Below are 17,762 nucleotides of genomic sequence, written 5' to 3' on the forward strand. Positions count from 1 at the left end.
AGTCTATCACTTCTATCAGTTGTTAATAACTGGTTTTGATGGTTAAAAATAATTGTTTTACAGTTGTTTGGAGTGTCTTTTATTGCTCGATGTTATTTGTTCTTTCTCGTTCTATGTGCATGTTATCTTATTTAATTGTATACCGCCCTGGCAGCTTGCTAAACAATCCACGATTGGCACTCCTCCAATTCCCATGCCTGAGCTGAGATTTCTGAAAACTCGAAAGCTTTTTGCTTTTTCGGAAGGCAAGACCAAAAACCGACGGGACCTTAGGGTTAATTTGACACATCCACATCTATGTAGGTCGACAGCAATGGGCTTAAGCAAGCTGATTTTGCTTAGTACGGTGCTTTTCGGCGAGGGGCATCCAATTTGGCCTCTTACGATTTCAACACACAGGGAGGGCCCAATGCTACTCTTGCCCCACAACTTGATTTCGCTCTGCTGGCTTCTCTGGGCGATGGATGCCTCCACCCCACCGAGCCTGCAGCCTAAACGCCACCCTCACTGCGGAGAGGCCGGAGTGGACTGCAAGTCCCGCCTAAGCGGCTGTTTGAATGGCCAGGAGAACTGCCGCTCAGCCCGGGCCCATCGCCCCCTGTCCTGCCGAGCGAGGAGATGGTGCTGCCGAAGCCTGCCTGTAGCGCTGAGCGGGCTGCCCGGGAGAGGCGCTGAGATCTTGGGGAGAGGGGCGCGGGCCCGTCACCAAAAGTCATTGAAGAGCCGGAAACTTCATGACGACGTCCGCAGGTGTGCCTTAACTTCGGGGTGCGGGGGAGGACGGGGGGTTGCGGGACGGATAATGACCCTCGGTTTTTTTCTCTCCTCGGGGGGGAAAAACACTGAGCGAGCTGAGACGGCGCGACCAGGAGCCATAGCCTGCTGAGAGCAGGGAAAGCAAGCAAGAGCCGTCTTTTCCCCTAGTCCTGCCTCTTCTTTCCCCTTTTCCTTCTTTGGCTCAGCAAAAAAAAAAGGGGGGGGAAGGAATTAGTTGAGCAGGGATGGGAAGCAATTGTACTCCCCAAGATGTCCCAAAGTTGTTAATATTGCTAGTCACATCGTGCTTTGAGTCACTCACAAACTAACTTCTACACCAGGGGTCTTCAAACTTGGCCCTTTTATGACTTGTGGACTTCAACTCCCAGAATTCTTCAGCCAGCGTATGCTGGCTGAGGAATTCTGGGAGTTGAAGTCCACAAGTCATAAAAGGGCCAAGTTTGAAGACCCCTGTTCTACACCATTCCTAGAGTACCTGAAGGGATGGGAGATGATCAGATCTCTCTGAGTGCTTTTTCTCCCTACATTTCTTTCTCTCTCTCTTTTTTTTTAATCAAAACTTGTTAACAGGCATCTGAGAAGAAGGGTCTTTCTTTCTTTTTAACACACTGCTACAGTATGACTTACTTATGTGTCAAGTTACATATATTTGGTATGATTATAAATTCTGTAAAAGGTGTCCATAATGGAATGAAAGAGAAATCAATGTCTTAAATTTGATGCCATGAGGTGTTGGGTTCAGATCTAAGTTCTAGGAAATGACACTTTCACATTACAGGAACCAAAAGCATGAGGACTAGTTGTCCTGAGGAAAAGGCACTTTGTGTTATCATTCATCACCCCCGTGCAAGAACTCAATCCTTTTGAGGCTTAAGTTTGGGTTTAGACCCAGTGTTAGAAAAAGTACTATTCTGGAGTGTTATACTTTTTGAATAGCAAGTGGGTTTTTTCTTTCTTCTGTCACTATCCTACAAATAGGAGAAGAGCCAAGGGAAATGTGGCATACATGGGAATATCTACTTACCAGGAATGGATAGAGGCTAAATAATAATAACTTCAACAATAACAACTGAATTGCATGAATTGAACTGAACTGGATTGAATGGTAATGCTAAATCAGAAAAGTTTTCTGACATCAGATTGTTTTAACAATAGTATCAACAATACTGCATTCTTCCTACTTGCCATACATTGTTCTACAGAAATACAACAAGGAGTAGAATTTATTGAGAAACTACAAGCTTCATTCAGAACTGGTACACAAAATAAATCCCTGGGCTAAGAATCCATAGTTCTCAAGGTGTGGCTTTTATACCTGGCTGTGAATAACTGGGAGCATTTTCCTTTTTTCTCTCTTTTTAAAAGCCCCTTGCCCTTGAGGCCTACCCACTCTTGTTCCATATCCTGAAAACCACTTTGAAATTCTTTTGCTCTTCATTCTGGCCAGGCTCCCAGAATGCTAAATTGTTTTTGAGTTGGAAATATGGTCAGTAATCTTTTCCCTTGTGATAAGTGGAAAAGCCTTGAACCGCAAGAAATTTTTAAAGAAGCTCAGTATAGGAAATGATCAGCATGTTCCAGAAGGATCATTCTCTGAAATAGGCCTTTCTAATCAGTGTACAGTAGTGGAATCAGAAGGTTTCAATACAAATTTATAAAGCAATGCATCTTGCCAGTAAAAATATTGCAAAAAAATAGTAATGCATTACAGTATATATTCTGAAGATGGAGGAAACAAGGCAATTATAATACCATAAGCCTAATGTCTCTAAAGGTGACTGCAGTGTTGTTTAAATGTGCCCAAGTATAAATAAATAATAATAAACAAATAATGGAATTAGGTAATAGCCACCAATCAGTAATTTTATTGCTGCTTATTTGGCATCCTACTCATGGATAATCGTTGGGTTTATGTACAGTATAGTGCTAAACCATAACATCATGTGTTTGCTATTGGCTTAGTAAGATATATGAATGAAACTATCCATTCTGGAAAATAAAGAATGGTTTACAACATTAATTAATGCAAGTATGAACCCATACAATTTTATTTATTTATTTATTTATCAAATTTAGAAACCATCAATCTCACTCACAGAGCAACTCTGGGCAAACAAACTTTATTCAACACTATATAGTACTATACGTAAACATTATTTGCGGTGTAGGAAATACTATAGCCAATACTTTTTACACCAGAAATTTCTCTGGATATACTGTCTTTACTGATTTATTATAGGCATATCTTACGTTTCATCCTACAGTTAAAAGTAGCTTAAATGGTTCTTTCCTCTACCTCTATATTATTCCCATATTAAACCTGTAAACCAGATTAATGTGTGAGATAATGGCTGGGGTGATATAGAGTGTTAAGCCATAATGTATAGGATATTTTTGTTTGTTTTGTATGAATTTGGTTTACCATATTATGTAACAACCTGCAGCTAACACATCATTTTAAAGAGGTGTTTTCTTGCTGTAAAAGAGGAAAATAATTGGCTATAGAGAAAAGAAAGTTCTCCCTTTTTATGCTTGTTTACTTTATTATATTGGGAAAGTATTTTGGGCAAAACCTAACCTCCCTGAACTTTGTGGGTGTTTCTTGCGATTTAAAAAGAACAACTTTTTTTTCACTGCGTTGTACAATATAAACTTTTATCTCAAAAGACAATGTTGATTTCACTGATATTTTGAATTGGTTATTTCATAAGTGCCTTATATTAGTTAATATATTCAACAGACCCTATATCATGATGTTAAAGTATGGGAAATAATTTCTTTAAATAAAAACAGCTACCTATCAAACAGAAAGAAAATCCATTTACATTTAAATAAAGATAAAAGTTTAATTCAAAATAAGTTAAATAAGCATCAGTGGGATTGTGCTGTTACTTTATACTTTAAAATGAAAGAAACAAAAAAGGCACAGGAGGGAAAATTTGTGTAGGTTTATAATGCTGAATCAGAGCGCTAGCAAGCCAAAGTGATGAACTCATTTATTTTTCCCTTGAGGAATCAAATAAGAGACGGGAAATCATTGACTCATAAATAAGATCATTCATTCCACAAATGTAAACAGCGTATATTGTGCCAGCAAAATTTCTGTAGTCCTTTGCCTTCTGAAAAAAATGTAAGGCAAATAATTTTCTGGAATTATAACTAAAAAAACTCTTTACAATAATGGAAATCAGAAAGTTATATGAGCAATACAATAGTTGTGATCTACACAGAAGATGAAGGTTGAGTATAATTTTGTTATTAAACAATTGACATATTTATATTACATTTTAAAAATAATTAATTTAAAAGGAAAACAAAAACTGAGAAGAGAGAGAAGTTGATAATCTTTAAGTTATATCAGCAAAATTAGTTTAGATTTTATTTTTAATCATTTCAGAAAGTTTTTGCTATATTATTTGTGGTCAATTATTTGATTTAATATAAGTTTTAATACATAATACATATCTAGTTAAATAAAGCCTATTTATTTGTCTGGAACCCACTAAGTGTGCATGATTGCTACCTTATATCTTTAATTTATTTCTTAAGTTCTTATGAGTCACTAAGATGTTCTATGAATTGTTCCTATAACAGATTTCTTAATTCAAAAAAAGGGAAAGATGATTTGGATTTAAACAGTATGATGTATAATTAATGAATTAATGAATCCATGAATTGCTGTATTATTGCAATATAAATGAGTTCATGTTAACTTGACATTTTACAATCAGAATTGGGATTTTTTCTTGATCTAGTATGAATGTACAATTTTCCTAATAAAACATCCATCATAACCTTGTAGTGTGCATAAAGATATAATCTTATGCTAAGTATTTAAGTAATCAAAACATGCTTATCTGACAATTAAAATACTTTTCATTTGTATAATATAGGTAAATGTATGTATATTAGCAGTCAAAAATCTTGTTGAATATTTGCTTTTTCCCCCCCAAAGCCTAAATATGGCAGACTTCCTAGAGCCAGAAAGAATAATAAACTGGAAGGAAAGATGCATGGTTATGGAATCTCAATTAATGAAGTTTCGCCTTCAAGCCAGCAAAATTAGAGAACTTCTTGCAGAGAAGGTAAGTCTTAGAAAGTGTAATATATTTTATATAGTTCAACAACATATGATTGGTTTAATAGATTGTTTAATAGATGTTGTTAGTTGCAAAGTCATGTCCGACCCATTGCGACCCCATGGACAACGTTCCTCCAGGCCTTCCTGTCCTCTACCATCTTCTGGAGTCCATTTAAGCTCAGTTTAATAGATATCTATTGACTAATTACATTTGCTTAAATAGATAACTTTTGACTAATTAGCTTAATCTGGCAATAGTGATCACTAGACATGTATGTATGCTTTTATCTATTGTAGGAAAAAATGCATATGTCCAAAAATGCTTCTCTAGATCTTCAAAGCTATGAGCTGCCACAATCACTTAGAAGGTACTCAGCCAAGGTCTTCTGGAAATACCCACACATGCTCACAAAACTCTTGTGATAGTTCATCCCTGCTTAGTTATGTTTTGCCCAGCCAACCTCAGATAAGGGCTGTTTAGCCTCAACATGAAAATCAGCAACCACGCAACCCTTAAAATTTGGAGGTTAATAACATTCCACAGCAATATTTATGTGCCACTGTATATTTGTACATACAGTACATATAAGGATAGATAAAGGAATCCAAGGTAATCCTCAATATAAAAATATGTCCCTTATTTCGGGAATAATCATTGGGAGGGAAGTAGATTGTTTTCTTCACTAAAGAATAGTGTTTGAACATGCTCCCCTTGCATCCTTTTGAATAGCCAAATATTAACTGGGATACACATTTTATACAAGTTACACGTGTTGTTTATTAAATCAAGGAGTCTGGACATATGGGTGGTAAATCAGTGAACTTGAAAGCAAAGAGATTGATGATTCATTTCCCTTTTGTAGTACCTGCAGTACTTCTCCTTTTTGAGGAATTTGAATATTGTGGTGATGGGATATATGCAAATGATAAATTTGGCTCATCAATTACACATATAACAGGTACAGAAAATAAAGGTAAAGGTAAAGGTTCCCCCGCACATGCGTGCTAGTCGTTTCCGACTCTAGGGGGCGGTGCTCATCTCCGTTTCAAAGCCGAAGAGCCAGCGCTTGTCCGAGGACGTCTCCGTGGTCATGTGGCCGGCATGACTAGATGCCAAAGGCGCACGGAACGCTGTTACCTTCCCACCGTAGTGGTCCCTATTTTTCTACTTGCATTTTTACGTGCTTTCGAACTGCTAGGTTGGCAGAAGCTGGGATGAGTAACAGGCGCTCACTCTGCTACGCGGCACTCGGGATTCGACCCGCCAAATTGCCGACCTTCCGATCGACAAGTTCAGCGTCCTAACCCACTGAGCCACCGCGTCCCTTTTACAGAAAATATCAGTGTGTAAAAAGACTTTTTTTAAGAAGATGCACATAAAAATGCAGAGCACATTCTGGCACAATTGGTTATGCTTACATTTTCAGTATAGCTAGAGTTGGATTGGATTATTACATATATATCTAACAGGGAACACTTAAAACACAACATATATGTTTACAAATAATCACTATATTTCCCTTAAACCTACTTTTTAAGAAAAAAGGGCATGAATTTGCAATAGCTGTCTTGAGAAAAATGTCTGGAAAATATGTATTGCTGCAAGATAAGTGTAAACTTTAGATTCTAATAAGAAATGAGATAAGGTTATTCTTGTCAATAAATGTATACATTAAGAAAAAAGGAAGTAAGTAAGAGAGCTGTAGGTTAAGCATCGAATGATTAGGTGTGAAAGGAGAAAAAGATGTACCACCTCCATATTTTATACATAGAACTTTGCTAAAAGAATGTTGATGTTATTCAATGTTGGTGATGGCAGAGTATCCATTACTTGAGACAGCATCCTTGTTTAGGGGGTAGGACATATGCTAAAACAAGCTCTATCATCCAATGAAAGCAATACAGAGACTACCAGAGGATCAACCAGATTTTTTTCACTTCAGGTACATAATGCCATCAATTGAATTAGTTGTAGGGGTGGTGCTGCAGAGTTAAGTGGGCAGTGTAAATTTCTAATAAATGTGCTTCTTTTGAAACCACCAAAAGTTTCAAATAGTTTAATTATTCATGAACAGTGTGTTGTTCATTAGGATTTATTCAAGATATCCTGTTCCATACAAAGGGTTTTATGTACTCTTTTGAATTACAGTGGTGGTCTATTACTATTCCCATTTGATGGGATTATTAGGGAGAATTGCTGCTGTAACAGTGGGCCATAGAAAATCAGCAAAAGATTAATAAAGTAATAAAGTTTCCATATAACTGCAAAAATATTCTAAATATTTATTGCAAGATAAAGAAAACTCATGATGTGCCCACACATAGATTAAATTTATTTTTTTTAAAAAAATACTGAGAAAATAAGCCTTTTGTTGGCGTGTCATTAAACTGAATAATCTGATTAAGGTTGTAAAAATGCATCTAAGGGAATCATTTTACATTTAGTCAAGTCTAAATCACACTGTTGGCTTTAGAATATTATTTTTTCTTAATTCAGGGCAAACAGACATTAAAAACATTAATTAGTTTCCTCAAAACAAGCATACACATTAAAACAAAATTCTTCTGATTGTACTCTGTTGCCTTTTTTGTTATTTTTATCTATAATTTCCAATGTAATTTTTGCACATTGCCCAGCATTAGTTGTTAGTGTGAAGATTAATTTTGTTTTCTTTGAAAGAAAGGTAATACTCTCCATTTATTCATCTACTTCATATAGTTATATTTATACTTTCCAGGTGAATCTTATTAAACAGTTTAATACATATGTTTTCCTGAATTGTCAGGGTTGGATCATAAACATCTGATAAGCTGGAGAGTTGTAAAAACTTACGTCACAAGCACTCTATTCTTCTCTCTTTTTTCACTTGGCAAGTAATGTATTATGCTTCATAGTTTTGACTGTGAGGTATTTAATAGTACACCATTGTGGCCCTGAAAATGTGGGAGCAGGGAAGAGGAAGAGACAAAGAAATAGGAATTAATAGTAGGTCGTGGCAACTGGATTATTTTTTTCATTTTGTCATATCAGAGCATACTCTGCAAATTTAAATATAAAGGAAAAGATTTCTTAAATATCTAAGTAGACGTTGTGACTGTTTAAATGGCAGAAATGTTAATAGGGATTCAGAGCAGAATTTAAGAAATGGTTTTACTATAACTTGTTCAGACTGATCATGGAGTTCATTTTATTAATGTTGAGTTTCATCCTAAGTGTTACAGATACAAAGAAAATATGCTGCTTAAGGAAATGTCAGAATTGTTTTGTGTAAGCTGAAGCACATTTGGCATTTAACAATAGAAATATGCACCACTTGTGCATTTTTAATAAATATTTTTTTACAATTCATCAAATGCATGGAATAATAAAATGGCAGCACCATCTTTTATATTGTTGTATTTACAGGAGTAAATAATGATTTGGGTTTAGCTAGCTAGCTTTCGGATTTTCAGCTCTCATTAATCAAATATAGAATGGCCAGAGTCAAGGGACTGTGGGAGTTTGGCTCCAAAATATCAGAGGTATCAGGTTCTTACCAGGGCTAAGCATTACAACAGGTAACATGCAAGATTCTTAAGAGTTCAAATGTAAAGAAGCAACCCATGTGGGAACATTCAAAATTTGAAAGCAGACAACAAACAAATTGTAACAAGAATTTTCTTTAGTTTTATCCAGTGCTTTTTTTGTAAAAGAAAAAGGTGCCGGAACTCACACATGTCATACAACCCTCCTTGCCTACCCTACAAGGTTCCATCCAAAAAAGGTGCCGGAACTCCGTTCTGAGCGTTTTATGAGAAAAAAAGCCCTGGTTTTATCTATTTTAGTCACATCATGCACAATTAATAAATTCTAACGTAAAGAAAAGTATAATTTATATAAGGGACATTGAGACAGTATTTATTTTCCAACCAAATTTGAATAAGATTTGACTTCCAGGGGAGGCATGGAGAATCAAAGATGTCTCCACAAAAGTAGATCTGATGACTGCAGAAGAGACCAAGAACTGGTGAGGAAACCAGTTCTTCAGAACCGCTCCAGATAAAGAAAGGATGGGAGACTTCAGGACAGCAGTCTTCTGCGGGTTTGAGAGCCAAGAAATGAAGGGATTAGCCATTTCCTCATAACCACAATGGAGCCTTTTAAACGACAGTTGGTTTGCAAGCTTCACTGTCTAATCACTTTCAGAAATTATCTATTAACTAATTTAACATTATCAGAGGCCTTCAGAAGGACAAGTTTGAAAATTCACCAGATGAGCTTAGCCCCAGCTGTGAATAAAAGAAAAATTAAAAGCTTAAAAGTTAAAAAACTGTAAATTCAAATTTAGAAAAAATCTAAATAAGATTTTGATCTAAGAAAATTACAAATGGATTAAGGATTCAGTTAAGCTTGAAATATTGACATTTTCTCATGGAAAACAGACTTAGTTTGTGTATCTTGGCTTTTAACAAATATAAGCAAGTTTATGATTTTTGAAACTTGGAGGAACTAGAATCTAAATAAAAGGTAAAAAAATATAAGGCCAGCTTTTTGTGGCAGTTAGCTGAGATTTACAAAATGTCACAAAATGTTCTAACATTCAAAATATTAAATGATATCTTTGGGAGATGAAGCAAGAAATTAGTAGCTACAATATCAACAGTGTCAATTCCCACATCTATGGATAAAATACGTCAATGAGGGAATGACAGATGTGCAAATTTTGTCTATCAAGAGAGAGAAAGTACCAAAAGTAGAAGTACAGATTACAAACCAAGAGAATGAATTAGAAAATGACTGTTTATTGGATATACAAAAGAAACTGGTTGAAATTTTAAAAATTAAAAGGTAAATGCAAAGAAAAAACCAAGAGAATGACCTGGGAAAAAAATTCTTATTGAAACTACAAAAGGTTTATTGAACCCTTGAAAAACTCTGAGCAATAGGATAAGGAAAAATTAAAAGGAACTCAAATCCTATGACAGCATTTGAATGACCTAAATTTAAAAACTGTTAGAAGTAAAAAGGAAGGAATATAAAATTGATTTACTGGATCAGGGTTAAAATAAGACATTTATTTTCAAAGTTGTGGCAGCCTTTTACAGAATTGTTGTTGACAGCAGAATTGAAAAGTTGATGTTTTATGGATTTGCTTGTAATAATTGATGGGATATGGGAGGAAGAGATATCTCTTTCTAACTTTATAGCCAGTGAAAGGTTACTAAATTAGTCTATACTTGTTGTAATGAAGATGGGAAATCATGTCTGTTTTATAAAATATTCTTTTTCTCTTTTTATTTTTTCTTGCACTTTTTATTCTTTCTTAATTTTTTTTAAATTTAAGTTTGTTTTAGTTTTTTACAATTTTAATCAAAATCCTTAACAAAAAGTTATATACAAAGGACAACAATGGTGAAAACTATCTTGAATGCATGGGTCAATGTAAAAGGGGAAAAAATGACATTGCCACAGCTGTATACTAGGTGAACTTTTTGCTAGTCAGCTAACTAAGGTATATAGGAAGCACATCACAATAGTAATGGGGGACTTTAATTAACCTGACATCAACTGGGAGACAAACTCTGCACCAAGTGGAAGATCAAACAAATTCCTGACAAACCTAGCAGACAACCTTGTCTTGCAAAAAGTAGATAAGGGAACTAGGGGATTAGCCATGTTGGATGTAATCCTCACTAACAGAGATGAAATGATAGAAGTGTTGAAGCCACAGGAACCTTGGGGGGAAGTGATCATACAATATTGGAATTCAACATTCTGGAAGCACAAGTAATAGAACACAGTCAAACTAGAGTCTTGGATTTTAAGAGAGCTAATTTCAATAAACTTAGAGAGACCTTGGGAAGAATTCCATGGATGAGAATCCTTAAGGGGGGAAAAACTCAAGAAGCTTGGGAAATTTTAAAAAGTGAGATAATAAAAGCCCAGTCTAGCACAATACCAACAAAGAAGAAAACTAACAGCTCTCAAAAGAAACCAGCATGACTGCATAAAGAACTCTGATAAATTGAAAGATAAAAAGGACAAGTATAAAAAGTGGAAAGGGGTACATAACTAAGGCTTCCGACCAAAGTCAAAAATAACAAGCTTCTTTCAACATGTAAAAATAAAAAAAAGTTAAGGAAATGATTGGTCCATTAGTGGGGGAAAGTGGTAAGAAGGTGACAAGCAATAGGGAGAAAGCAGAACTATTTAACTTGGTTTTTGCATCTGTCTTTACACAAAGGGAAAAAACAGTCCAACCTATCAAAAACAGTACCATAAAAAACCAGAATAGAAACACAGGTTAAGATAAGCAAGAAAATGGTAAGTGAGCATCTGTCTAGCCTAGACGAGTTCAAATCACCAGGACCAGATGGATTACACCCCAAGGTTCTCAAGGAACTGGCAAATGTGATACCAGAAACACTGAACTATATTTTTCAAAGATCCTGGAGCACTGGGGAACTACCAGAGGACTGGAAAAGCGCTGATGTAGTTCCCATCTTCAAAAAAGGGGAAAAAATAGATCCAGGAAACTACAGACCTATCAGCCTGATCTCAATACCTGGGAAGATTCTGGAAAAGATAATCAAACAGCGAATCAGCGAACACCTAGAGACAAAGTCATTACTAAAAGCCAATATGGGTTTGTCAAAAACAAAGCATGCCAGTCAAATCTTATTGCATTCTTTGACCAAGTGGCAAAATTAGTGGACCAGAGGAATGCTGTGGATATAATTTACTTAAAGTTCAGTAAGGCATTTGATGAAATAAATCACAACTTACTACTTGATAAGATAGAAAAAAGTGGGCTAGACAGCATCAGCACCAGATGGATTCGTAGCTGGCTGACTGGCTGGTCCTCAGTGGAACTGCATCTACATGGAGGGAAGTGTGTGGTGGGGTGCCCCAGGGCTCTGTCCTGGGCTCAGGCTCTTCAACATCTTTATCAACAATTTGGACAAGGGCATAGATTGAAAACTCATCAAATTTGAAGACGATACCAAGCTGACAGGAATAGCCAACACTCCAGAAGACAGGCTTAAGATACAGGAGGGTCTGGACAGACTTGAACATTGGGCGTTATCTAACAAAATGAAATTCAGTGGTGAAAAAAATAAGGTTCTACATTTAGGCAAGAAAAACCAAATACACAGGTATAGTATAGGTCAGTGGTGGTGAACCTATGGCACGGGTGCCAGAGGCAGCACTCAGAGCCCTCTGTGTGGGCACCCACGCCATGCCCCAGAGGTGGGAACTGTCCCTCTTCAACCAGCCGCCTGCTAATTCGCCGAGGTCCCATGTGGCTAAATGCATCCCGGCACAGCTGGTTTCCCTCCCCCCATCCCATCCCTCCTGGCCTCGCAAGCTCTCCTTTTCCCAGGCACGACCCACTGCAGCACCTCCTCAGCTGTTGGCCGACCATCCATCTTGGAAGCGGCTTCTTTGAACTGCTGGTGACGGGCTGCAGAGCCCCAGAGTGCGCCTGTCGAGGGGCCGGCAGGCTGTGGCTACTGACGGACACTGTTGGCCCCCATGCACTCGCTGGCCTCTGTGTGTGGGGGCCGATGGTGTCAGGCAGCAGCTGCCCCAGCCCTTACCCTACCCCATGGCAATGGCATCCCCACCCTGCCTCGCCCCATCCCACAGGATGAGTCTCCTGCCTACCGCCCCACCTGCCAGAGACCTCCTGGAGCTCCCCCAACCCTGCCCACACCCCACAGGTGTCCCTCCCCATGAGCAACATTGAGGTGACCACACCCACCTTGGCCACACCCACCCAATCTGCCATAACCACCACAGCCACATCCACCCAGCGATAAATAAGTGGGTTTTGGGTTGCAGTTTGGGCACTTGGTCTCTAAAAGGTTCGCCACCACTGGTATAGGTGGTACCTTGCTCAATAGTAGTAACTGTGAGAGGGATCTTAGATACGAGCCAGCAGTATGCTGCAGCTGCCAAAAAAGCCAACACAGTGCTAGGCTGCATTAACTGAGGGATAGAATCAAGATCACGTGAAGTACTAATACCACTTTACAATGACTTGGTAAGGCCACACTTGGAATACTGCATCCATTTTTGGTCACCATGATGTAAAAAAGATGTTGAAACTCTAGAAAGAGTACAGAGAAGAGCAACAAAGATGATTAGGGGAGTGGAGGCTAAAACATATAAGGAACGGTTGCTGTAATTGGGTACGTCGTTTAATGAAGAGAAGGGCCATGGGTGACATGATAGCAATATTCCAATATCTCAGGGTTTGCCACAAAGAAGAGGGAGTCAAGCTGTTCTCCAAAGTGCCTGAAAGCAGGACAAGAAGCAACGGATGGAAACTAGTCAAGGAGAGAAGCAACCTAGAACTAAGGAGAAACTTCCTGACAGTTAGAACAATTAATCAATGGAACAACCTGCCTCCAGAAGTGGTGGATGCTCCAACACTGGAAGTTTTAAAGAAGAGACTGGACAGCCATTTGTCTGAAATGGCATAGGGTTTCCTGCCTGAGCAGGGAGTTGGACTAGACTGAGTAGGGAGTTGGACTAGATGACCTCCAAGGTCCCTTCCAACTTCGTTGTTGTTGTTGTTGTTATAAAAAACAGCCAAAAAGAATGGCCTTTAGAAATAATTCTTTTAAGAACAGTATTCAGGGACGAAAATAGCTTGCATAGGTGACTTTCATGGACTTTGTTTTTAAACTGCCAGTAATATTAATGTGCATCAGCTGGGTTGGTATGTTAAGTTTATTTTTCAGTTGCATTTTGTGTAATTTTATTTAATTGTTTTAGAATAACATTTATTTTGATGACTTACGATCTAAATAACAAATATGGATGCACTCAGAAAGACAGCATCTCAGCGTTCTTTCTCCCTCAAACTAACTCTTCATATTTTTCTTACAGTTTATTTTAGTTAGCATCAGATTATCTTTTCTCATTGAGAACAGTTTGGCATTGAAGGAGAACAATATCACTTACTCACCACATGAAAACTGGAAAAGTAGTGGGTTAAAATGATATTTCTGTTGTTTAAAGGAGAAGACTCAAAATGGCAGAAGAAAGGCATCTGTTGTAAGGCAGGGGTTGGAAGAAAAGTGAGAGGATGGACATGTTTATGTTATATTGCTAACTATAGGAAAGAACTTGTGTCTAAATTTAGAGAAAAAATGTTTGCTTAATAATTAGAGGGTGTGCTGGAATAGTTGAACTTTGGCATATTTTCCTCTGCTTTTTGGAAATCTGTTTTGCATCTTTAATACTGTACATGCATTGTCCATAAATATAAATAGCTGAACCGACTTATATTCTGCTGCTTTAGCTGCTAACGATCAAGTCTGTATGTGCACAATACTTATGTCACATCCTGCCAGTCTCTAATTTTATTTCAGTTTAAGGGCATGTTATAAAAATATGCCATTGGACATTTCTTTAAATTTTATTCAACCTTAAGTCCTCTGCAGGCCTTGTAAATTACTGCCCACTTGACTTCCCTTGATTTGTATGGATTTTCATCCATTGGTTTGGCAGGGAAGTTTATCAGTTCAATACTTTTGGGTCATAAATGATTGATAATAGTCATATGTTTGGTATTTTCTACTGTAATTATTGTATTGTGATCAGAGACATTATTGCAAAGCTTAGGAAAACAAATTGGCAAGATTGCTATAGATCACAATAGAGAAGTATAAAAAAATATTTTGTTGCCCAAAAATATTTTGGCTGATTTTATAACATTCTACTGCTTTCCAGTCAAAGAAAAAATATAGAAAATAAAGTTGCACAGTGCTTCAGATTGATTGCAAAAAGGTGTTTTGGAGCATGTGGAAGCATGAATATAGCTCCTGTCTGGAACTCTTTAAAGCAGCTGCGTCTTTTCCCAGGATTCCATGGCAGCTGCAGAGGGTAAAACATGTAGTCCTTGGACAAGATACAACCACTGTGCAGATAGATACTACATCTGCAATCCAACATGCCCTGAAGCACATTTTTCAAATATTTCTGAATCATCGCATAGTCCTAAATGAAAATACCCTAATAACCCATTGGCTCAGTTCAAATATAATACTGATAATTAATTTAGTGCAGTGGGCAATAAAGAGGATAACTTCTCAGTGTTTTATTTGTTTTCATAGAATCCCAGTGGATTAGAATAAAACTTTGAATTATACTATAGAATTTAGAATCTTATAATGTAAGATAGTATTTTAATAAGTGTTGAATGGCTAAGACAAAAAATCTTTTCTAACAATTGGTGATTTGTTAAGATGAAAACTAGACTAAATCATAAGAATGATTTGTAATGAACAATGTAAGTTTTGTAGACAAGATTCTTTACTGAAATAGGGAATTGTAGGCTACCCAAAAAGTAAGCTTTCTTCTGTATATTATAGGCCACTTTAGAGTATTTTATTGCAATTAGTTAAAACTTAAAAACAGGATTTTGATATGTATTAGTCTAATTACATTGAAAACTTTGTTAATTGATTAGGTCATATCTAGAAATGTACTAACTTGATCACTTTGACTATCTGAAAACTAAGGGAATCAGAGAGGGAATCTTTATTGATGCAACCTGAACTATTTACAAACAACTTGTTATTTGTTACTTTTCACTACCCAACCACCATATTGCTTCACAAATACTTGTATATGTAAATATTGAAAAACCAATAAAACTTTAATTAAAAAAAGGAAACTAGAGAACAGTTTATAAACCTCCAAGCACACTTGGCAATGGTCTTTTGTCTCTTCTATTTCCTAAACAGCAGAGCATTTACAAAATGAGATGTAATGTGCTTACTTCAGCAGACCTGAAGGGCAGATTTAAAATCATTTTGTATAAGAAATGTATCTACCATTGTTGATTAGGAAACAGAAATTGCTGCTGGTGATTTCCTCTAATATACCTCTTCTACAGGTATGTTACAAATGTATCACACCTTTCCTGTTGTGTTTTCAGATCAATCCAAGCAATTTTATGTTTCTGAACTGCTGTCAGACAAAAATGACTTCATTACATTTAATGTTGTAGAATTTTACGTGCCACATATAGTTTGCCAGTTTTGTGAATTGGCCATTTGACTGTTAGCTGATCACAATCCAATTTTTTTTCTTGTCTGTTTTGAAGTGGTTTTAGATTGTAAATGTCTGTGTTCTCTCCAGCTGAAAAAACATAGACATAAAAGAACAAGTAATGGAAAATGATAGGAATAAAAGTTTATCTTGTTTAAAATGGAAGATGATTATGTGGCTGGTTTGGTGAAAAAGAAACATAGCAAGAATATAAATCAAGAGAAGATTAAAGACAAAAATGTAATTGGGAAATTATTAGAAGCAGAGTAATTAAAAAAAGCCTAAATCATAACATCTGTGGTAATTACATAGGAAGATAAGGAGAAAAGATGGTCAAGAAACAACTTAATAAAAATATACAACTTTCCACATTGGTATTACCATTCAAAATCTGGTATTTCTGATCTAACTGATATATAAACAATTCCATTTAGGGAGGCACAATTAATACCTGTCTCTGGTTATTACAAGCAGTTATTATTTAGCAGTCTACCAATATATTTTGATTGTTTTACTTTGTGAGAGGGGCTAAAGCCAGAGAACTATAAAATATAAAATAACTGTCACGTTTCCGATGGAATGAGCTTTTCAAAGGTTGGTTGGCCAGAACTGGAAATCTTGATATTGCTTATAACTCTGCTTAGGAAATTAATTACATGACTTAAAGAATAATACCCACCAATGATTTTATTTGATCCATTAACTAAAGAGGCATAAAGCATAAAAAACATACTAAGTAGATTTGAGCTTGAAAGACTTTCATCTACCTGTGGCATTAAGCTACTCTAATAGGATCGGCAGACTTTTTCAAAGTCTGCCCAGAATCCTTAACAATTTTTAGGTATGCCTGATCATTTCCTATATCAAGGCAACTATCCATAATAAAACTGCTGTCAGAGTTTTTGGGAGGGGACACAGTTTGAACACTTCGTATGTTTTATTATTTTTACAGAAGTAGGTATACACAGATCTGAGTGTATTCAAGTATATTTCTAGTTCACACAAAACATTCTATACAGGCTGCCAAAAAGCTGACTTAAGCAAAGCATACTTTGAGCTCTTGCAAAACTACTTAACATATTTACTTGACACAATCATTCTTTAATCCCAGGTTTCTTTTATTAACTAGTTGAGGACTATTTTCTGACTATGTACCTTTGTTCAATGTTTTAGCTGGATTCTGCTTTGGACATTTTTCATCTCTCCACTTTAAACTCTAGATGTGCAGTTTAACTGCATGACCCATTCTTATTTACAGAAATACAGGCACTGGAGTGAACAAATGAACAAAATTTGGGATTACAACTTTGGGAAAGCTGAATCATGCAGAATGTCCATGGAAATTCTATTGTAAGAAGGAGGAACACTTCAGATTCTCTGGGATTTTTCATTTATTTCCAGTGCTTTCCAGTGCCCCCCCTGCACCCCCCATGCTACGCCACTGGGTTGGACTAGATGACTAGATGACCTCCAAGGTCCCTTCCAACTTTACTGTTATGATTATGATCAGTGCTTTTTTTGTAAAAGGTGCCGGAACTCACACATGTCATACAACCCACATTGCCTACCCTACAAGGTTCCATCCAAAAATGGTGCCGGAACTCCGTTCTGAGCGTTCTATGACAAAAAAAGCCCTGTTTATTTCCATTTATATTGTTTGGCTGCCCATCTCAAATTCATGACTCTGGGCAGCTTACCCCAGTTTAAAATGCAACAACATATAACAATAACAACATTACCATCAGCCTCAGTGGTAGACCAGACCAGGAAATCAGCTCCAAAGGAAGGCTAAAGGTACTTTTATTGAAGTTGGCTGTAAAAGAATCTTGCAAGTCTGATTGTGCTGTAGCTCCTTGT

The 17,762-nt window shown here is 36.7% G+C and overlaps 1 protein-coding gene across 5 annotated transcripts in view; it reads left to right on the forward strand.

Moving 5' to 3' along the window:
- The first annotated feature begins 602 nt into the window (after positions 1 to 602).
- PLEKHH2 (pleckstrin homology, MyTH4 and FERM domain containing H2) overlaps positions 603 to 17,762 on the forward strand; it is a 70,993-nt gene continuing 53,833 nt past the window's right edge. For 4 of the 5 annotated variants that reach the window (XR_014024679.1, XM_081314432.1, XM_081314434.1 and 1 more), the window contains exons 1-2: positions 603 to 750; positions 4,733 to 4,862. Coding sequence is in view for 4 of the 5 variants with exons in the window: in XM_081314432.1 (XP_081170558.1) it covers positions 4,740 to 4,862 (123 nt within the window). In the remaining variant the exon portion in view is untranslated. Of the gene's footprint in view, positions 751 to 1,755; positions 1,883 to 4,732; positions 4,863 to 17,762 lie in introns of all 5 variants that reach the window. The other variant, XM_081314433.1, reaches the window with a different exon arrangement.

The sequence above is a fragment of the Vipera berus genome (genome assembly GCF_964194415.1).
Source record: "Vipera berus genome assembly, chromosome: 1".
Lineage (NCBI taxonomy): Eukaryota > Metazoa > Chordata > Lepidosauria > Squamata > Viperidae > Vipera > Vipera berus.